General features: G+C 45.1%; 1 protein-coding gene across 1 annotated transcript in view; it reads right to left on the reverse strand.

The window, feature by feature from the left end:
- Positions 1–23,368, reverse strand: part of ASRGL1 (asparaginase and isoaspartyl peptidase 1) — a 568,063-nt gene that overhangs the window by 522,846 nt on the left and 21,849 nt on the right. The window contains exon 3 of the mRNA XM_069606224.1: positions 8,453–8,662. Coding sequence (XP_069462325.1) covers positions 8,453–8,662 — 210 coding nt within the window. The remainder of the gene's footprint in view (positions 1–8,452; positions 8,663–23,368) is intronic.

Raw genomic sequence — 23,368 nt, forward strand, 5'->3', positions numbered from 1 at the left:
GCTTCTTGCGAGGGCTGGAGGTAGGGGGAGAGAAGGGGGGGTAGAGGTATTGGGGTGGGGATGCTAAAAGAGATAATATGGTGGTCAGACCAGGCGGTGGGGGTGTTGCCGTGATGAGGAGAGGACAGTTGTGTTTGGCAATCCAGTCCAGGGTTCTGCCTAGAGTGTGCGTAGGGTCTGCAAAGGTGTTCCTGAACCCTAGGGTCTCAAGGGCTGAATTAAGCGATTTGGCTGCTAGATCTTTATTGTCATTAAGGCCTAAGTTGACGTCACCGAGTAGGATGAATTTAGAGGGTTTCTTCAGGTTATCCGTCAAGATATGTGTGAGGGAGGCCTGAAAGTCTCCTATGGGGCATGGAGGGTGGTAGACGAGATGTATGATGATGGTAGAGTGATGAGAGAGGTTAAGTTTCAGTTGGAGGTAGTCGCTGTTCATAGATTTATCAATCTTTCTAACGGATAGGCAGTCTTTGGCTATTAGCGCAACGCCTCCACCTTTGGAGGGGCGATCTTGTCTAATGATAAGAGTAGCCTGGAGGAAGTGCTAGGGATAGTGCCATACCGGAGGCTTCATGCAGTCAGGTTTCGGTGACCATGAGAAGGTCCAGGTTGTGTGTGGTGATGAGGTCGTGTATGTCTAATGCATGTGCATTAATGGACCGGGCATTAATCATGGCGCACTTGAGATGTGGTTCTGGGGTGACTAGAGGGGGGTGTCTAGGTGGGATGGGCATGGAGAAGGTGTGGAGGGGGCATCAGTGGCTCTGGCATTAGCAGTGTTAGTGGTCTCATTTTCAGGGGAGGGAGACACAGGTGCAATGGCATTCGGTACAGTGCAATTTAAAAAGGGGGAACTTAAATATGGCATCACAGTATTTGCATTAGGGATCCTATTATCAGGAGTGGGAGACACAGGTTCAATGGCATTCGGTACAGTGCAGTTCAAAATGAGGGCACTTAAATGTGGCACTCTGATTTTAGTGGGGTGAGCAGTGGGGGTGGGCCTGAAGTCCTTAATAGTGGTTGTGACAAAGTTAGTGGACTTTCCATGGTGTGTGTGTTGCGTATCATGTAATCATTAGATACAGCTGAAGATCCATGGAGCTGGCCGTAGGTCATTCCAAAGTTGTGAGGGCATGTCGTCATAATTGGGTTAGGCAGGGTCTTTGTGAATGAGAATGTGTTGCTGGAGTTTATTGCGTTCTGCGATCTGGCTTGGAGTCGGGAGTTGTGGGTGATTATGTATGGAGGCTCTGAGGTGAGCGGTGTCGTGTGGGTGCGAGAGCACAATCTGGATAATCTTTTGGCAAGGGTAGTGCTATGGGGGAGCGGGCTATTGCGCGGCTCCTTACCTTGTGTGTCTGGCAGTATATCGGGTCAGGCGAGCAGCAAAGAGCAGATAAGAGCATGGGAGATGGGAGGCCTTTCCTCACGGCCTTCCCTGCTCGGCTTCGCCTCTCGGCCCTCTCCCCCTCTATTTAAGCAGGAGGGGAGGGGCAGGCAGATAGAGGCAGCAAACACCAGCTTCATACTCCAAAGGAACACCTTGAGGATACTGGCATGTGTTATTGTGATTTGCCGAATTAAATTACCTGGTCATACTTCGACAACATTACCTTTAGAGGTTTATTTTTATATTATTGTTTAAAGCGTGGACCTAATTTGAGAGCAGCAGAGTGGTTTACAGAATATGGGTAGCCTGCGTATTAACAGGCATCTTTTAACAGTAGCGCAGTACTGTGAGTTGAGATCTGTTCATTTGTATGTGTCTCTGTTGAGATTAGTCCTTGGTCAAGTGTTGTTGAAAGAGCCATTGTAACGGTGCATAAGGAGGAGGCTCGCACAAAAGGTGGCATTTTGGGGCTAAAGACTTGTTTTGAAAAGGAAAGAAAAAGAAAACCTAACGATCCCTATTCCTACGAGGGGCTTCACTGACTCAACCAAAGACATAAGGTGACTATCAAGTCTGTAAACTCAAAAGTGGCTGTCGTCCTGTGTAAAGAAAAACCTTACTTCTGTCCCTTACGCTAGAAACTAAATATTAAGGCAGTACTGTTCTTGTCCCAGGAGAATGTATCCCTTCTCCTAGGCTAGGGTTCCTGCTTTATCCAAACAATTCCCAAATTTTAGAACAGTCTAGTTTCTCCACACTTTGTCATCAGGAGAAATGACTCCCTTTCCCCTGATGGTAAAGTTCTGAACAATACTTTTCTTCTTCTGGATGGGCCAGGAGAAGGACTCCCTTCTCCTGGTCATTTTTTGCTTTGGCTTCATACCTACAACATCCAATTCTATGTGTTAGGAGGGTCCACAACCCTGGCCTCTCTTCTTTGATTGTACTCTCTTGGTTCATTACTTTGCCAAGCACTGCAATGAGGAAGATGACTTATCACTTTCTTGCATTGGGTCCCAGAGCCGGGTTTCTCCTCCTCTTTGAACTGGCCCACTTGGGTTCACTTCCCTGCCAACCATGAGCACGAGGAAGATGACTTGTACTTTTTTTAGGGTCCCTGACCCTCTTTTGGCTGTCAGTGGGCTTACGTACGCCACGGCCATAAGGGACTCTCCCTTTCAATTCTCTTTATAGTGAACGGCGTCCTCAACCCTTCCCTGGTGGTCAACGGCTTTGTTCCAGCACTATAATGGAGAGAAGTGGGTTTGTAGGGTTTCTGCCCCTGCCTTGCCACCCAAGCATTATCATTGCAAAGGGGCCTACGGAGAACCGCATGCGCCCTCTTGGTAATCTATCCCCGCGTCCCCTCTGGATCTCCTGTGCCACCCTTTACTTTGACAAGGGTTTTCAGTATGTAGCCAGGGCTTCCTGGGATGGCGGTAATTCGGTTTCTCAGACGTCTTGCTTTCCCTGCTTCTGTGGGATTGCATCCCCTACTGCAGTCTATGTTTCTTCCTCCTCTCGACAATGCTGTGCACAGGTCTGCTCCCGTGAACCTTCTGATCATCTGACGCAGTGGAATACCAGTGTCCTTGGAGCTCTCTACCTTCGGAGCAGGTTTGAATCTCACGTGCTCAGTGCGCATCACAGCTGCAGTCTTACGCGGCTGCCCAAAACCCAGTGTTTAGTCCATTGTCGATCTTTATACAAGGTTGCCAGCAGTGTCTGGGCCCACTGTATAAGTCCTTCGTCTCTTTCACAGGTTCCATCTTTATTGCTCTGTGGGGCCAACTCGTACCAGTACTTAGATTACCTAGGTTTGCGTCATCCTTCATCTCAGTACTTCCAAGAGCCTTGAGGTTCTCTACCTTATAACAGTACATAAGCCTACCGCCTACAAAGAGGTGAGCGATGAAGGAGGGTCTAGAGTATGTAGGGGTGTGATGCTCTCGTAAGGGCTGTACCTGTACCCTAGATGTACATCTTTCTTCTCTGCGTGGGTAGTCCCTCCCCATGAGATCCTCCCGCATTATACCACCCCTCGAGGGACTATCGGGTAGCAGCCTCACCTCCCTGGTCTCATGGGAAACGGTTCACTCTTTGGGAGAAGATGGGTGTGTGACAAGAGAAGGACTGTGTGCAGTTCCTCTCTTTGCTGAGGAGTTATGATTCAAGCCTCTTGATCGATTTTTTGTGCGAGGAGCGGTTACCACTTGATATGTGCAGCTTAGCCACCAAGTAAGCTGTTGTGTTTCTTATGAACAGTATCCTGGCCTGGAGAGGAAGTCAATGCAATTTGTATAGGACAGGCAGTGATTCGGTAACATTTCTATACAACCATAATAAGACTTGCTGCAGCGCGATGAACTGCTTTTAGCTCAGCAAAGTGGGCAGCTGCGAACTGCACGACGAGGGTATTTATCCCAATAAATGTGCCCTGCTGATGCCCCCACAAGGGCCTGCACTATGGTCTGGCAGAATGAAGGGTTTGATTTTGTGAAGGTATTTTGCTGAATTTGAGAGTTCTGGATGAAAACCTTATAGGCGCATATCATTGAGCCATTGTTGGATAGTTTATTTCTTTATGGTTGGACCGATTAGGACAAATTCAGTCTTAGATGTTAAGAGTTTTGTTTGAAGTAGACAGACAACATCCACGACTGGATGATGGCTAGGTAATCGCAGAGATGATTGATGTCCTGTGCTTTACCCTCATGTACAATTGCATATCATCCACATATTGGTGGATGGCTATATTGGGATCTTTGAGGAGAGTGCCAAAGGCTCCATGGAAAGGTCGTTAAAAAGATTGGTGAGAGGATGGAGCCTTGAGGGACTCCACATGAGACTACTGGGAGTGGATTAGACTACAACAAGTTCATCTGGACGGCCTGGAATCGTAGGAGGTACACCAATTCAGGACAGTGCCCTAGAGTCCCATCACGTCAGCAAGGAGGGCGAGGAGGATGCAGTTGTTGACCATGTTGAATACAGCTGAAAGATCAAAGAGGTTGCGGAGGCATGAGTCACCATTATCCATGATTTGGAGAACAACATCCACCATGATGGTGGCTGGCTCGATGCTACACTTGGGGCGGATCCCTGACTGATAGTCCCTTACAAGTGAAGTTGTTCGATTCTGGCAAGTAGTTGTGTAGCAACAACCTTTTCCAAGATTTTGACAATACCGGAAGGTTCGTAATGGCCCAGTAGTTGGGCAGGTCATCTGGTTCTACAGTACATTTTTTCAAGCGGTTGTATGAGATCAGTCTTGAGGGTGTCTGGGAATGGCCCTTCTGTGAGCGAGGCATTAGTGATGCTGAGAAGCATATTGAGCAATGGGGCCAGTTACTTTCTTAATGATGGAGGTCGAGAGGATATTTTCAGAGTAGGAAGTGGGTTTGACTGAGGCAATCATTTTTAGGAGCCCGGGAGAGAGAGAGAAAGAGAGAGAGAGAGAGAGAGAGAGAGAGAGAGAGAGAGAGAGAGAGAGAAAGAGAGAGGAGAGAGAGAGAGAGAGAGAGAGAGAGAGAGAGAGAGAGAGAGAGAGAGAGAAAGAGAGAGGAGAGAATTTGTTGCAGAGGGGCATTGTGCAGACTTTGGTGCAAGAGACGCTAATGCTGTGGGAGGCTGATTCAGTGATCTCTCAGATTTTGTCTATTTTTTTCAATAAAAACATTGTTGATATGTCACACTTTTCCTTAATTGTTGCTATCTCAGTATCGGGTAAGGGTTTGGTACAATGCTTTACTACTGTCACGGCTCTCGCCCAAAACCCCCTCTGGCAAACCCATTGGCCAGGTGGAAGCAGGACTCTGGCCTCTAGAGCCTGGCATCCTCTTCAAAAGCCCTCATAGGGCCAGTCCTGGTGCCTATGGCGTCAGGCTCATACACCACGAATACACAATGTGCTTGGGAACTACTTTATTATTGTCAGCCAACATGGAGGCATCCACATATCTTGGTTCCTAAGAACCAAGCTATGCGGTCTAGTGTTCTGGGTGTGGTAGCCTAGGGACTACTTTTCCTGGACTATTTTATTGGGGCTATTTAAACCACACCCGAGAAAGACAACACGCTTCACGTTACTTTGCAGCTTGCAACGTGACGCTCACTGTGTCCAGCTATTCCCTCGAACCTCGGAGCAGCAGAGCCTGCAAGGAGACAAAAGAAACATCATTAGCAGCAGCATCTCACCTGCAGTCTTCATCTTTAAACACTCGCAGCTACTGAGAACAGCTTCCTTGAATCTGCACGCCTCCCGGACAGAACGACCTGAAAGAGGAAGATAGAGGCAACATTAAAGAAAGCAGTAGAGACATTTACAAATTACGAACTGCTCAAAGGCTTACCTGGTCGGTCGCCTCTCGTCTGGCACCACTCCGGACATTCCACTCGCGCTGAAGAACACTGCGACCCACAAGGAAGGAAAACACAGGTTAGCAAAGGCAAGACTTTGCAGCGCTGCGCATAGCGCTTACTTAACGCATCATAGCGCTCTTAATGCGCCAACATTTACCAGCGGGGCTCAACCAAGCCAGTTCGCCGCGCTGAAGCTCCGCATACCTAAGGGAGAAAAAAGAAAGAGACATTTTAAACAAAGAAAGGCATGCAGGATAGCAACAAAAATAAAGAACAGCAATAAGACCTACCTGAACAATATCAAACGGGCCGGCATCAGTGAAGTAACTGGACCGCACTCACCCATGAAAGACAATGCGCCCCTCCAAAGAGGGCAGAGGAGAGCACGCCTAATTCTACCACAAGGTGAGGAGAGGGCGCCAGAGGGACTGAAATCATACGGGGGTGGAAGGAGGATACTTACCTTAGTCGGTCAGTCTTGAACACAGTCCTCCTGTATTTTCAGGCAGAACCTTCCCCGCAGACCACATCAGAGCAAAGCTGAGAAGCATACCAGCGAGTAACCCGGCTGGGTGGCGTCCCTATGGATACCAGGTGAGCGTAACAACTACTTCAAAGAGGGCTTAGCTCCTGTTGGAGGTTTCCGAGATAGGCTTGGAGTAGTAAGCAGTTTTGGTCTCAGTAATCAGAATTTTACGGTTGTAGAGAAAAGATCTGAGGTTGGTGAGGTCTCCACGATTATGTTTTTTTCATCACCATTTTCACGAATCTGATGAAGCGCTTGATGGAGGCGCACTCAAGGGTACCACGGGCTGGATAGTTTGGTCTTGGCGCTGCCATTTTTTAGGGGGGCATGAATGTCCACCAGTTTCAAAGCAGAGTTGTTGAATAATTCTAGGAGGACCGAGGCATTTCCTGTGTTGGGGGGAAGTTCGCTTTTAACTCATTGACTGTCATTAGGGGGCTTTTAGCCTGACCTTTGTGGGCCGTTGTCGAGTAGATGACCAATAGAGGGGTGGCAGCATGGTCACACAAGTATAATGGAATAGGGTCTGCGCAGGGAATGGGGTGGGGGGTGATGTGAAGACTATGTCTAGGGTGTTGCTTTTGTTGTATGTGGGAGAAGGGGGAGGACAATGTGCTTAAGGTACATCGATCTGGTCAGTGCGAAAAAAGTGTGGTCAAGTGTTATCGACTTGACACTTGGGAAGTTAACATCTCAGAGAAAGACATTGTTAGAGTGTGTTAATTTGGCAGAATAGAGTTACGTGAATTTGTTGGCAATGAACGAGTAACTCCTGTGAGGTGGCCTGTTGGTGAGATGGAAGGTGATGGATTCCTTGTGAGAAAGAAAAGGTAGCCAGCAGGAAATTCACTTTAATGAGCTTGTTCTGGGTGAGCAGATGATGGAGGATTGCCACTCCACCTCCTGCCTTTCCTAGTAGGTCGGCATGTTGAATGCAGTAGCCTTTGGGTAGGAGGATGTCGAAAACATGGGCGACGGGGGGCAAACCATGTTTCAGTGATGAATAGAGGGGGAATCAAGGTTGTTGTACAAGATGAGGCCAGGGTTTCTGCAGCATGAGCAGATGCTGAGAGAGCATGTGCATGTGGTACGTTGGTATTGGATAGGGGGAAAAGAGCGATATTGAGGAGGTTTGCTAGGGAAGCTTGCCAGGACTTCCCAGAGCACTTGTCCATTCGACCCCTAGCAAGAGTGGTGATAGGCTGTCGAGGGAGGAGACACATGGTGATGTCTTTTGGCAAGTAGCAATGCTATTGAGTAGTATCGACTACTATGTAGGTAGGATGCAGGATAGCGGGTCTAGCCCTTGACCAATCAGGTCCGAACAGGCGCAAACAAGTGAGGTCCTTATCTTCATCAGTCCTTTACTGAAGACACAGGGATGAGGACACCTAAGGAGGACTTGTGAAATAGAGGGAGCAGCTGAGTGGCATGGCCTGGTCATGTGACCGTCAGTCTGCTCAATTCTGTCTGCCTGGAGCTGACCTAGAAACCTTAAGTAGATGCTTGAAAAGAGAGAAAACTGATGTAAGGCTGAGCAGCTGAGTGGCAGGGCATGGTCAAGTGACCATCAGCCTACTGAATGCGGTCTCCCTGGAGCTGGCCTAGAGTCCTTAGGTAGATGCCGGGAAAGAAAGACAACTGGCGGTAGGCGGAGCTGCTGTGCTTTGCTTTTTTTGGTCAAGTGCAGCCAAAAAAAGGAGAAAGTATTTCAAATACTCTGTCTACCAAAAGCATGAAGTACACAATTAGCTAATCTACATAAAACTAAATTTATTTCCGGATCTGTGAAATTCATTTGTTATGTTCATTTATATGGGGAACTAGAACTAGTGCACATTTTGTCTCACATTTTGGGTGGGCCACTTCATTCTTAACAGCCAGCAATCGGGAGCAATATTACCCCACATTTGTTGTACAAGAGTATTAATAGGCAATGCAATAAATGAGAAGAATGCATGGCACGCACTAACAGGGAAAAAGCCATGAGAAAACAAACTGAGCTCACACGCTAGAATATACAGCGCCAAAACGGTGCCAGGACAGAATTGTACCTAATGTTTACAATATTCAGATCTGCATGAATGCTGGTTTACAATTTTAAAATGGAAATCAGCTTTGAAGTTTCTTTCGAACATATTGACCTCATCACCGACTGGTAATACATTTACCTGCATTAAAGTGTGGGTCATCTTCCATTACCACCACAGCTTCTTCCACGGCATCCAAGGCACTGCCTCCTCCTTTCAGTATATCATAACCCTTTAGAGCTGCTCGCTTGACCCCTGCTCTGCAACCAGGTACTCTTTTGTCAGAAATGTTGCCAGCTCCTCCATGAACCACAATAACCGGTTTCATGTCCAAATGTTCAAGAGAAGTTACTGAAAAAAGTAGGAGAAAGTTCAGAGTATTTTTTTCTACACATATAGAACACGAACTGCAGCATGCAATTTTGGCAAATGTAGAGAATGATATAACAATACTATTATTGTGCAGTATCACAGTACAGTACACGGTCGAGCACCAAGAACTTCTACGAGCACAAGGTACATTTTGGTTCTGTCCCCCTGGTCCTTCTCCGAAGGCCCCTATTGACATTTTATGACCCATTGCTCCCTTTGTGCTGAAACCAAGTATCCTTGAACTATTGTGATTAATTACTTTACTGACTACCCTCCTGTCAGTATCCAGAGTGCATCCATTTTCCTTCTTGAAACTCTCGGTCTTCTGCATGCTTTTACAGGGTGGGTTTGTATTTTGTAGTGTGCTAGAACTGTTTGCTGAATAATAATAAAGTAGTTATTTTTATACAACCTTGACTGGGCAGTCTCTTATCATTGGGTAATAATTGTATTTTCGCTGTGTTGCAACTAACGAACGATCAACGACCTTGCGGAGATAAGCCTGCCGTTCTGTCCACGTTATCCAAATTGGACAAGGTGGTTTATAATTTGCTTGCGTTTCCTATCTGTTTGGATCCCTTCTGGTGTATTAGAGGTGTGGGGCTGATTGATGTTTAATAACCGATAGTCATCCCTGGACCACTGGTGCCCCGGAACTTGATCTGTCACAGTCTTCAAGTATGGAGCTCTAGGTAGAATGTCGGACTTCACTCAAGCAATTTAAATGCTCCAAAGATCGACGGGTCTGACTCAGGAACCTGATGGTCTGGATAGTAAACCCGGGAAAATAAAATTAATTCTCCTGGCATGTTATTGAAAGAACTCCCAACAAGACTAGTAATTATTCAGTGCTCTCCAGTACAGCAACCCATAAAAGATACTTCTAAAAACAAGGAATTGGTTCTGAATAAAGTTTCTTAAAACACAAAAAGAACCTTGTGACAAACTTGGAAACAAAGAAAAACATTCAAATTAAGTGTTACACTAGACAATCATCACTTTATTTCTTAGAAATGTTACAATCCCTGAAATGATGAACTCATGTAATGTGAAAAATTAGGAAGAAGGAAAGGTTACTGTATCAAATGTGAAGAAAGTGATTCAAGATAGTTTTTCTAAGAGTGAATACTAGGGAGATGTGTTGGTGGATAACATGTTAACATCTGATGAGGTGCTGCTGATGGGGTGCTGCTCTCATGTCCTACTTATGTGGCACATCATAAACTGTTGGTATGCAGTTTGAAAGTCAATCTGTAATGACAGGAATGAACTGTGTACCTGTAGACAAATGTAATGTAAAAGGTCAAAAAAATCAGGAAAAACGTGAAATACGATCTGGGAAAAACGACTTAATGACATTGACTAAAAACTTTTTCTACCCAATATGATTTACACTCAGGAGAAATTGGGTATTTTGGGAACATTGACCAGGCCTGTGGGAGTGGTCTTCTGCCCAGTTTATCTAGCCATCACAAAATATCTGAGAGGCCTACTGTGAACATTTGTGTAGGAGCAACACTCAAAACATCTAAGATTGCCCAGCAGCAACGTGCTCGCCTTGGAAGCAAGACGACACGAAGCAACATGGTTCGATCCCCAGGTCCACGCTTAGAAACCTCTAGGTATTAACCGCGTTATAAATAACCTATCATATAAGTCCACCCAATTTGAAGTTATCATGGGGGATACATGTATGAATAATGGTGTGGAATAAGTTATCCCCAAAACTGGTAAAACAAAGTTAGGAAATTGGGTACTCCGTACGAGTCTTATAAAGCTCAGAAACACCACAATAAGTATTGAGATTTTTTACAGATAAAGAACTGATGGTAGTATTGTTTGCACTTGGTATGAGTATAAGGTTCCAGAATTTCTTAATGGGGCCAGAGTTATTTTTTTCAGGGCAAAAAATGTACAATATCTTTGCGAGACCAAAAAGTAAAGCTTTAGACATGCTTGAAAAACTATGTGGAAAAGTGTTTGGTGGGGGGCTGTGAAGGTTAATAGTCAGGATTATGCTAACTTCAGTATTTTGAGGGGAGCCAATGCAATGAAATATTGTGAAGAGTCAGTGAAAAGGGATTTTACTAGGAGGTACAATCTTCAGTATTTTGATGGGGCCTAAGGGACCTGAAGAATGTGAAGAGCCTGTGAAAAAGAATATTTTCCCCAGAGGGCCATCTCCTGGGAGAAGCGATGGGTGAATGTGTAGAAAAGAAATGAGTAAGGGACCATTCAAATTGTCTATGAAAAGATCATGCATCCTTTCAATATTTACAGACATCCCCCAACTTGAACATCCTCTCCACTAAAGATATTGAGAGAGTGGAATTTCCGCACCAGTCAAGAACAAACACTGTTATATGAAGTACAAAGTCAAGATTGGTGTATGAGCTTATACTGAGAGAAGTACAATCTTTCAGAGAGTTGGGTATTATAGTGGGTGAAGCAAATGGTAATAGGGAAGGTTTGAGATTTAATCTTGCCAAATATGGTAACGAAGTTGTAATTCAGAGTGAGATGGGTAGTAAACATCTGAGAGAGGACCAATTTCCTGGAAGTGAACGAAGGGTGGAAAAAAGGGATGCGAATTGGACGTGGGTTGCCAGCTCTTTAATCAAAAACAGACTCAACGGACTGTAAGGGGTCTTTACTAGTAAGAGTTGTTGGGATGTTTTATCATGGAATACCAGGGGCCATTCCTCGCTGGTAAATAATTTTCAGTTAAGAAGAGTAAGGAAACGTTTGATATTATTTGTTTGCAGGAGGTGCGGCTCTTGGCACGTCCTGGAGCGGATGGCTATACCACTTGTTTCCAAGAGTCAAAAAAGGGTAAGATGGGTGGTTTGGTGGTTCTGTTAAAAGACTAATGTGGGTTTCACCTCTATCATGGAACAAGATTTGTGTCACAGTGTCTAGTTGTAGAATTTGAATGGTTTTTTGGAGGGGGAAATGCAATTGTTTGTAGTATTAAGTATATATTGGCATATGGGTGTATGCCCGTTTCACAGAATGTTGGGAAGCATTTCTTCCTTTGTGATGCAATGGAGAGGTAAAACAGCCCAATGTCCTATGGGATTTAAATTCAGTTTGCTCAGAGAAATTACTGATTACTCTTTAGATCAGACATTAGGAAGAATAATTCCAGGAAAGAGGGAACAAAATGGGGCCAAGTGACTGCATAGTTTGGGTTTGGTACAGTTGAAATGTGCAATACCCAGTGATGTGCCGGGGTGCTCTACATGTCATAGGGGACCCTCTTCTTCTGTACTGGACTACATTTTCACTGATGAATATTTGTTTAAATGTTGCAAAGAATTTGTGTTAGTGAATAACGAATGGAGTGATCATAGCATGATACAATCTTGCTTCAAGCTTTGCCTTGACTTGAATTACATGAATAATCCTTTAGATATCACAGTAAACCCAGTCAAAAATAAAGTGATCTGGAAAGATGATTCCACTAGAAACTTTAATAATTAATTACATCGATTAATGGGGGTGTCCACATTGGAGACGAAAATCAGAACCTTTACACATTAAACTTGCTTTTTACTATCTGAGATTACGGCTGGTCAAAAGAACAATATGAGGCACAGGTCAGGCGATAGTTTTAAAGTAAAGAGGAAAATGAATTGTCCATTGGTTGCTGGGGAAAAAAAAAAAGAGGAAAGAAATATGTTGAATTAGAAAAACAGACTTGGGAATGGATAGCACATGCGTATTGGTAAAAAAGTTTATGCAGAAATATAAAAATTGGCCATCTGTAATTAAATTGAATCGGATAAAAAGATTCTCAGATAATGCTAAAATTCCTAATTAAAAAGGCACTCAAGAATTTTTGGAGCTTGGTCAATCACTTGACAGTGGGACAGGATGCTATACAGGCCAATGCTGTGAATGAGGAAGCATGGGTTCACCATTTTACCGCATCTGCATGATATTTCCATCGCGGAAAAATCAGTGACAGAAATGTTTCCATGGGAAATGTACGCACTACAAATGTTTCGCACATTTCCCATGCGAACATCCAATAGAAACCCATACATACATACACCCCCACCCACAACACACCCACCATGCTATATGCTGAGGAAGGGGATTTATCACAATATAGGGTAAAGATGGACTCTCTCTTTGACTATTCCCAACTACAGATCGACTCTGAATTGGGTAAAAATACAATTTCTAAAGCAAGTTCTTTGTGTGCATCAGGAGTAAACCACTTAACCAACGTACTCTTTAGAGTGATCTGAATCTTTGGGTGACCATACTTACGATTTGGTTTAATAATACGTTGAAGAATGTAATTCGCCATTAGATTGGGAAACATTTATAATACCGATCTATAAAAAAGGCTCTCAAATTAATCCTAGTACCTATCCCCCTATAACTATACTGCCAGCTGACAGTAAAATCTTTGTAGCAATAATCATGAGACACCTCGAAGAGTAGGCGACTTCGATTTGCAGAATAGCTAAATGGCAAACTGGATTTCGTAAATCCCATGGAACAAACCTAAATGGTGTCCCCTAAATTTGGAAAAATCAGATTAAGCTGTTTGGCCTATGCCGATTATTGTATTTAAACAGATTGTACAGCCCTGGTCCTCCAGATACTTTTAATTGCTTTTAGTGTTTATGCTGAGGAAAATGAGTTTGTAATTAATGTTGCTGAATCCAAAATTTTGAATTTTAGATATATTAATAATAAAGTTTGCAATGCGTGGTACATTAATGGTCTCATGCTGGAAGTGGTAGAACATTTAGTTTATTTGTACTTCCCTCTCACAAGTACTTTAGGCAAAGGTTACCATAAGATTTATTATAGGCAAATGACAGGCAGGTTAATTCACAAATGAAATATCTTAAATGTTCCTATTGTAGGTATTCGGTGAAACCCTTGCTGAGTTTTTAATTTAGGAAAAGTGCTTCTGAAACTCATATATATAGAACGGACATGGAATACAATGACATTCGAAAAAATGTGTATACTTGACTCTTTGGTAAGATTAATTTGGCAAAAAGTACTAGGTATAACCCAAGCGGTTCCTTCTGTATTGATCAGATATGAGCTTGGATTAATTTCACTTAGGGTTTTGTAAAATGTTAGCGTTTTATGCAAAAATCGTATTAAATGACATCACCCCTTATGCTGATTTAAAAATAAGTGATGGAAAAAAGATCTAAAGGAATTTTAAACTCTTTCGAAAATTAGTGTATTGTTTTTTTTAACAAACGTTAGCATGGATAAAAACGATCTAATGAATAAGCCGAAAAAAGTTAATAAGATCTATGCAAATGGGACTGGTGGTCTAGTGAAAGATCTACAATTTAATCTACAGACACAGTGCTTGATTACTTTAGACATTGAATCACTATATACCAACATTCCCAAGAAGGAAACACTGTTGATTATTGATAAGGTCATTCAGAGCCTTATACCCCCACCTGGTATTCCCAAAGTGTTTATTTTACAACTGGCAGAAATCACCCTCACCAGGAATTTCTTTATGTACAAGAGAAATGTCTTCCAAGAAATGCTCCGGCACTGAGAGGGGTGCAACTTTTGCACTGTCGTTAACCAACTTGCATGTTTTTAGGCTAGTTTTAAGACTAAATTTATTTACAGCAATGACGATCCTTTCAAAACCATATTTCGCTATGGACACAGTACATAGACGATGTATTAGCCGTGTTTACCGGAGATGAGGAAAGTGTCATTGACTTCATGGCATGGCTGTATTCCTGTAACAGATATTTAAAACTCTCTGAGACTCACAGCAAGGATGTTATCCATTTCCTTGATGTGGAAATAAAAGCATAGGATGGGTGGTTATCCACCACCATTTTTCGTAAAACACCCGGAATTCTCTTTTGGAGTACTCCAGTTTTCATCCAAAAGGTCTACATGAGAACGTATCCTTTGGCCAATTCCTTAAGTTTAAAAAAGATATCCTGGTCTCCAACCCAGGCATCCCTATCGCTGACACCTATGCCAGTGCCTCCTCTAGTCAAACCCTCACCGACATCCTCTTTGTCGTTCCCTCACCAGACTTATGGATTCTTCATATGGTCTCTGTGCTTTCTCCCCTCTCCTTCTCCCATTAATGGTGGCCCTGGTGGGAGGCCCTCCTTTGACTCCTCTAAGGCCATCATTAATGTCTACCTGAATAGTACATTCTTGGTCCAAGGCCCTCAGGCCAACCTTCTCCTCTTTGAAAGACGCTTCCCGCGAATTTCCTTCCTTCTTCTGCTGTCCCCTCTCTTCCTTGTCTCCCCCTGTTGTCCCTTCCTCGGCTACCTTGCCCTCTCCTCCTTCCTTTTTTACTCCCCCTCGGGCTTCTTCTACACCTCTGCAGTGCATACCTCCGATTTGAACCCCTCACTGGGAGTCTTTCAAGTACGGCAACCTTCTCCATATTGCCACTCTAAACTCTCGCTCAGCTGTCAAACACTCCTCTGACATCTGACGCCTCCTGGAAGAACTTGACCTCAATGTCCTCAGTCTCACCGAGACATGTTTCACGGCCAGCTCTGTCACGAGCTTTGACACTCCCCGACGGCTACAAGATACTCTCCGCTCCCAGGTCCAACTGTACCGGACGGGGTGTAGCCCTGATCTTCCCCGAGTGGATTCCTGCCTCTGTCATTCCTACGTAGGCCTACTCTTTCGAATGCCTCGTTTGCAGGCCCTCTCTCTCTCCTAGCCATTCCCTTGCTATGGCTACCATCTGTCGGCTACCTGATCAGATCTCCTCTTTCCTCTCCGAGTGGGCAGACACCACCTCTTCCCTCCTGGTCTCAACTACTCCACTCCTCCTTCCTGTCCTTCCTCTGGACTCTTTCACGACCTCAGTGACTCTCACTCTGTGACCCCCCCTCTGTCCCGACTCACTCTGCAGGGCACACTCTTGATGTTCTGATCTCTACAGATCTTCCCCTTTCTCTCCCTCACACCACTCCACTCCACTCCACTCCTGGAGTGACCACTTTCTCCTTTCCTCCCTGCTCACTTTCGCCACCCCTCAGGCCAAGCCAACTCCAGCACTTCCACCTACCTTCTCGATTATCCGAACCATGTAGCGTGTGTCAGTTGAGGCTTTCGCCGCCACTTTCTCACCACCCCCTTCCCCTTTGGCTGACTCACACCCTGACACAGCCCTCTCCATGCTCCAGTCTGCTATATCTGATACTCTCAATGTTCTTGCCCCTGTCATGAGGATTTGCTTGAAGCCCAAAGCTAAGTGCAACTCCTGGTACGACTCAGACCTCAGCACCCATAAACGCAAGTGAGGGTGGCTGAGAGGAAGTGGCATGCTTCCGGTACATCCCCTGACTAACTGGCCTGCCACCTGCTCCAAAAGCAATACTGGCTCTCTGTCCGCACCAAGAAGAGAGCCCACATCCAAGTGCGCGTCTCTGCAGCGTCTAACAACTTGATCAAACTCTTTAAAATCTGCAAGGAGTTGGCCAATCCTGCTGCAGTCTCTACCTCTCCTGTCCCCTCCCAGACCCTCTGCACGGCCCTGGCTTCTCATTTCATCAAAACTCAGGACATCATGTCCTCTCTCTCATCCTCTCCCTGTGCCCCTTCTACTCCCTGCTCTTCCCCTGGCCCTTCTTCGGCCACCTCTCCTCCCTCCTTCTCTGCCTTTCCCTTGTTCTCCCCAGACGAGGTTTCTAGACAAGTCTGATCTATGAAAGTCTTGTCAAAACAGGTTCACCCCTGTTCCCCCAAAACCATCAAGGACCACATGGACACCTTGGCCCCTGCTCTGGCTGACTTCTGCAAACACTCCTTTGCCACTTGCGTCTTCCCTTTCCCCATGAAGCACTCCCTTGTGAACTGTCCTCTTAAGAAACCCACAGCCATCCCCTCCTGCCCGGCTAACTATTGCCCAATCTCCATCACTCCTTTCCTGGGGAAACTCCTGGAAAAGCTGGCCATCTCCCAGCTTAATCTTCACACTGAATCTGTTGGTTGTCTCCATGACCATCAGTCTGGCTTTAGAGCTGCCAGAAGCATGGAAGCTGCTCTCATGAACATCCGTGAAGACCTGCTCTCCAACCCAACACCCCTGTTGTCCTCATGTTACTTGATCCCTCTTCTGCCTTTCACAAGGTCAACCATGCCATCCTGCTCAACCATCTCAGTGATAACCTGTGTATCACTGAGCAGGCCCAGGCCTGGCTGACCTCTTTCTTCACTGATCAACCCTCCCAGGTCCAACTTGGGTCCTTCCTCTCCTCCATCTCCATCTATACCTGTGGTGTTCCCCAGGGGTCTAACCTCTCTCCCTGGCTGTTCAGCCAATACCTGGCACTTCTTGCCCACCGCATTGCCGCTCTCTGCCCCAACGTTCAGTGCTAGGCGGATGACACTCAGCTCATTTACAGGCTACCTTCCGCCACTTCTCCTTCGCTTATCTCCGACTGTCTGCTATCCAGAGTGGTGTGCCGCCAATGATCTCTGCCTTAATGACAGTTAAGACCGAGATTCTCCTCCTCTGCACACCTGCACCCTCCTTTTCTGTCACTCTCTGGCTGGCTTCTTTTGGCCCTCTTCCTGCTCCAACCTGTGAAGATAAAAAAAACTCAGGGTCATCTTCGACGCCACACTCACCTTCTCTCTTTACATCGCTAAGAAGTCACACTACCAGCGGCACCTCCTCCGAGGTATTCTTCCTTTCCTTTCCTTCCCTCTGTCTCCAGAGCTCTGGTTCTCTCTAGGCTAGACTATTGCAACAGCCTCTTTCTAAATCTGCATGCTTCTACGCTCCGCCCTCTGCAACTTATCCAGAACAGGACTGCGAGACTTGTCCTTGGCTTCAAGCCCAGGGATCGTATCTCTCTAGGACTGAAAAATCTGCACTGGCTCCCAGGGGCTGCGAAGATGAAGTTCAAAACCCTCTGCATTGTCCACAAGGCCTTCTGGGGAATGGGGCCTCAATACCTACAACTCTCTCTTCCTAAATATCTTCCTTCTCGAGCTCTTTGCTCATCCGCCTCCAACTCCCTCAGGGTCAGTCGCTTCTCCAAGCAACAAGTTGGTGGTAGATCTCTTTCTTCGGCTGGGGCCTCCCTCTGGAACAGTCTCCCTGAAACATGAGGAGAACCATCTCCGGTTCCGGAAGCACCTCAAAACCTTCCTCTTTGCTTCTGCTTTCTCTCCTCCTCTCCCTTGCTGAACTCCTGGCTGAAACTACACTGGTCAACTGGAGACCCTCTGATCTAGGGCCCAGGTCGCCTCCCCTGCCAGTTGCACCCCTGAACTTCCTCCCTGGCATCCTCCACACTGGGGACCGTTTTCTGTATCCCTACAGCCGCCTACCAGCACCTGACACCTGATGTCTGCACTTACCCTTGCACTTGCCACCAGCTGGCCGCACTTTTACTTATTGTTTTATTTATTCTATTTATTTTACTGTCGTTCCCATGTACTGCACTGCCCACTCCCGCCTCCCCCTCGCACTTTGCCCCTTCCCCTTCCCCCTGCACTTGCGCCTAGTAAGATCGTTGTCTAATTCTTCCCTCCGTTTCCCTCCCCTTGCACCTTGAAACACTTGTGTATAGGCGCGTTATAAATACCATATCATAAGACGTAAACAGGAACAAGCACCCATGGTGGCACACTTTCAACAAAACCATCACTCTCCTACAGATATCAATTGGAAAGTAATTGAAAAGGTCAAATGCCCATGAAGAGGGGGAGATATCCAATCTTTATTACTCAAGAGATCAAAACTGTATGTTCCGCCTCCATACAGACGGTACTGGTCTAAATGCGGCAATTCCATGGCTAACTTTAGCCATACTATAAGTAACCCTATGCACACAACCTGGTCCAACTATTCAGTATACTAAGGTCGAATATACACTTGTGACAATATACAGTCCCGGAGAAGGCACCAAACAATAGATGTTACAGGCTGGAATATATGTCCTTTGGGTATTGTATTTGCATGTACTGCCTTTAAAGCTGATTCACTCATCTCCCAAGGACAACTGATCAGCAACCCTGCATATGCAGCCTAATGTACTTTTTACAGTGTGCATTGGCATTATTAAATACTTTTTAAACGTATAGTGGCAGCCTTTCCACAAGCAACCTTACTGAGAGTTTTGCTTGACTTGCCTAGCTCCCGAAATGCGACGCACGTGCGCATAGTAGCGATCACACGCTCCATGTCATCAGACATTGGTGCACGTGATCGCAAGACAAACGAAAATCACTGTGGTTGCCTGACTTGCTTGGCTGCCAAACTCGACACTTGTTCGCATAGTAGCAATCACATGCTCCATGTCAATGGACATTGGAGCATGATATAGCAAGACACAGACGTTTAACCCATTGCGGTTACGACCGGATTCATTCTTCGCTTTTACTGACAGGACGCAGAGCTCATACTAATGCTGGAAAGTCTCCCTCTAAGGTAAGAGAATACACAATGGCATCTACGCTTTCGGATGCACATTTAACTTCTGTAATTCTTGGAATGATCTGTTCTTCTCGGAGCTCCCCATATAGTTGGGCTACAGGTTTTGGACTGCATTCCTGCCACTACTGTTGTATAGATGCACAAATGAGGACTACGCAGTGTAAATCCTTCAGGAACAATGTCTAAAAAGCCCTCCTTTTTGATTTTTTACCATCAAAAGAACATTGAGGGATAGAGGCATCACAGTGGCTGCACTACCAGACCGTGGATTCCATGACTTGCCCCACACATTTATTGCACAAAGTCGATGTGCCCCAAAAGCCTTCAAAGTGGTAGTGAGAGGAATAGCCATAGCTAAGTCCAAGGGACTACAAAGAGGGTAACACCAAGGAAGATGCTGAAATCACACTCAGGCTGCAACAGAAATGTGCAGAACACTGGGAGCGACTGTGCAACCTAAACCATAAAAAGTATGTAGAGAGACAACACGCTGGAAGAGATAAACCAGGGAGAATGCTGGCATGGCTATATAAAAGGGAGACCCCAAGACCACCAATTAGAGCAATAACGAGAGAGGATGGGCGTATAGTAGACACCGAAGAGGGTGTGAATCAAGGATTTCTAAGGTACTATCAACAACTGTATGGTGATGAAAGAGGGGATGGAAGGGAGATAAAGGAAACCTTGGAAGACATAGGCATGCCGAGAATTAGCGCAGAGGAGCGAGAGGATCTAGATGCCCCAATCACCTTAGAGGAATTAGAAGAGGTGGTAGTACAGCTACCCACTAGCAAGACTCTGGGAGCTGATGGACTCCCTAGTGAATTCTATAAAATGTATAGAAAGGAGGTGCTTCCCCCGCTTTTAGCAATGCTAAATGAGGCATACGAAACGGGAAAGTTGCCAGTTTCCCTGAGAGAAGCGATTATCATACCGCAGCAAAATGCTTACAGCGGTTCTGGCAAACAGAATGAGACGGATCATTACCAAACTAATACACCCTGATCAGATGGGATATGTGCCACACAGGAATATATCCAATAACCTCAGGCGACTCCACCGAGTGATAGAGCACACTATGGGGGATGCGGGCGAAATTGCAATCGTATTGTTGGATGCAATTAAAGCCTTTGATTCAGTCAAATGGCCTTGGCTGATGGCAACCCTAACTAGTTATGGGATAGGTCCTGGGTACCTTAAATGGGTCCATTTATCATATAGCACCCCACTGGCTAGGGTCAAAACAGGAGCAATAATATCGGAAAGGTGGCAACTTAGCAGGGGTACTAGACAGGGATGCTGTGGTCCCCTATGTTGTATATTTTAGCACTAGAGCCCCATGCGATATATTTAAGGCAGCAGTATGATATAATAGGGATTGACATAAAAAGGGGAGCTGCACCTAATTTCCTTGTACACAGACGATCTGCTGCTGTATTTACGATACCCCAAAGAAAATCTCCAATATGTTCTAGAGGTGATGGAGCGTTTTGCAACACTATCTGGCATAGCGGTGAACCCCAAAAAGTCATGAATATTTCCGCTTGGCAGGTATGTAGGGATCCCGCAAGGCCAATTACCAATTCTACAAATACCATGGAAAGTGAGCACGTTTAAATATTTGGGGATAAACATTTATCACATGGTGGAGGCAGAGCACCAACATAACACTGTGAAAGCTGTGAGGAACATCGAAAACAGCATGAAGTTCTGGGCAAAGCTTCCTTTGGCGATGATGGGGAGAGGGGCAATGCTGAAAATGGTAGTTCTGCCAAGACTGCTGCATTGTTTCGGGAACATACCATATCTGATACTGAGGCGATTCTTTGTTAGGATACATAGCATATGTAGGGAATTTCTTTGGCACGGGACGAGGAACAGAATTGCCCTCTGGAAGTTACAAAATTCTTATGATAAAGGGGGCATAAAATTGCTGAAATACGAAGTATACTATCTAGCTAGCCAACTGCAATATGTGGCAAAGTGGCTATCAGTGGACCCAACCTCAGAATCCAGTTTGTTTAGGCTGGAATGTGCCCCTTTCTTCCTGAAAAAAAATTATATGGCTGCCAGATATGAAAGGGCGCCCAGAGATGATGAGGATAGTGGGATAGAAAATATGGCACAGAGCCTGTCAGATAATGGCAAACTCAGTTCCATGTTCCCCACAAGTGCCACTTGTAGCACTGACTGGAAAAGAAGGCGAATTAATGAAGATTATCAGGAGGCACTAGGAACCGGTAGGGATAGCAACAGTGGGTGACATATGGCAGGAGGGGAGCATAAAAGAATTTGGGATGCTGGTGGAGGAAACGGGGTTGCACATGGGGCAATATATTACATACCATAGGATGGTGCAACGCATCCAAGAGACATGGCCCGAAATAGTACTAGAGGAACAACCGGACGCCGCCATAGAAATGATGTATGATATAGCAAAGGGAGGGCACGAAATATCTAAGATATATGAGTTGGTGATGTCCAAAGTGGGGAAGGAAGTGGTACAATGGAGACAAGTCTGGGAGGAAGAAGTGGGGGCCCCAATGAGTGATGGGATGTGGGAGAGGGCCCAAGGGTACCATAAAAAAGTGTCCAGGAATGGAAGACTACAGCAAATACAACTGTATATAACCCACAAGGCTTATGACACCCCAGAGGATAGCCAAATTTAAAAATGCACAACGACAAACTTGCCCCAAATGCGACGAGGAAAACACTGGAATGACGCATATGTTCTGGGCATGCCCAGAAATTGAGAAGTTTTGGGGTGAGGTAGCCCACAGATTGGAAGATAAAGGGGTTAAGCTAAATGTTGAAACAGGGTGGGCATGTCTGTTAGGGGGGGTTCCCTAGACCACATAAGCTTAAACATTTGAGTAAACTAAAGAATTTGGCATATATACTTGCGAAGCGAAGAATTGCTATGGAATGAAGGCATGCCATAGACCCAAGATGGAAGTATGGTGGTAGGACCTTCAGAAAAGGGCGGAAGCCGATCTGCAGTATGGCAGGAAGCTAACAATACGGGAGGGGCTGAAGACGCAGAAACCTTGACAGCCTGGAAACACCTAATAGCCACTCTATTTGGGCCCGCCCTGGATTGGTCGAGCGACCAGGACTCAGCAGAGAACATAGGTGAAGAAACCCCTCCGCCAGAAGAAGCAGATCATGAAGTAGTGTAGGCTCGGAAGGGGGGAGGGAGTGGGAGTAGCAGTGGACACTGTTTAAGTTACACAAATCGGAACATTGTAATATGTACTGCAAGTTTGGTTGGTTGTCGTTTGTTGAAATAAAATCAATAACTTTTTTTTAAAAAAGTCGATGTGCCCCAGGTTACCATTTATTGCCATAACCCTTGCATGCTTTATGTGTCACTCTGTACAAAACGAAAACTAACATAGGGGCACATTGATTCCCCTTTTAAGAATAAGAGTGCTTGTTCCTTTATCATTCATATTGAACAACTTCATGGTTTCTAGGTATTATCTTGAAGTCGCGTTATGTGAGACTTAATATCATGCTGGAAAATGTGTCAACACATATTCCTGTTCTAATTTAGTTAGTTAGCATGTGCAACATAATAAAGTGACCCTACTCTATATTTCTTTTATGGTAGGGTTGTACTGCGCCTCTTTGCATACATGGCAACATAAGGCAGTGTGGTAACGTATTCTACACCCATCACCTGTCCTGTCCTGAAGAAGGCAGTTTTTAATAAATAAATACTGCTGAAACCGGTAGACATCAGAAGTTGCATTAAGAGGTAGCAACCAGTGTAGCTGTCCCAGCAACTTGGACTTGACGCTCCCTCACTGAGTGATTTACACTAGTCAGAGTTAGCCGAGAGTCCATTGTCTTCATAGCCATTTTTTTGTTATACATTTTTTTAAGTATTCTTAGATATTCTTAATTGAAGAGAATCCATGAAACATGTTCAGTTGGTCTATAGGTAAATGCATTGTTTCATAACCATAAATATACCTCTGAAACCTGCTGTGGATGTTCCCTCTCATTTTTACTTGATTATGTCTGTGAATGTTAGAGTGGTTCAAGAGGGAACCGTGAGAACAAGATACCTACTCCACTCTTGTTACTTGATTTATTTACTTTTTGTTTTCGATCTGCTTTTAGATAAGCAGCACACCAGCACCTTCTAGGATTAGTTTCCAATATGCAGATATAAATAGAAAAACAGACTATCCTTGTGTTTCTTTTGCAGTGAATGCAGAATCAGTTTCCCTCCA

This window comes from Ambystoma mexicanum, chromosome 4p (assembly GCF_040938575.1).
Source record: "Ambystoma mexicanum isolate Mex_15411 chromosome 4p, UKY_AmexF1_1, whole genome shotgun sequence".
Taxonomy (NCBI): Eukaryota; Metazoa; Chordata; class Amphibia; order Caudata; family Ambystomatidae; genus Ambystoma; species Ambystoma mexicanum.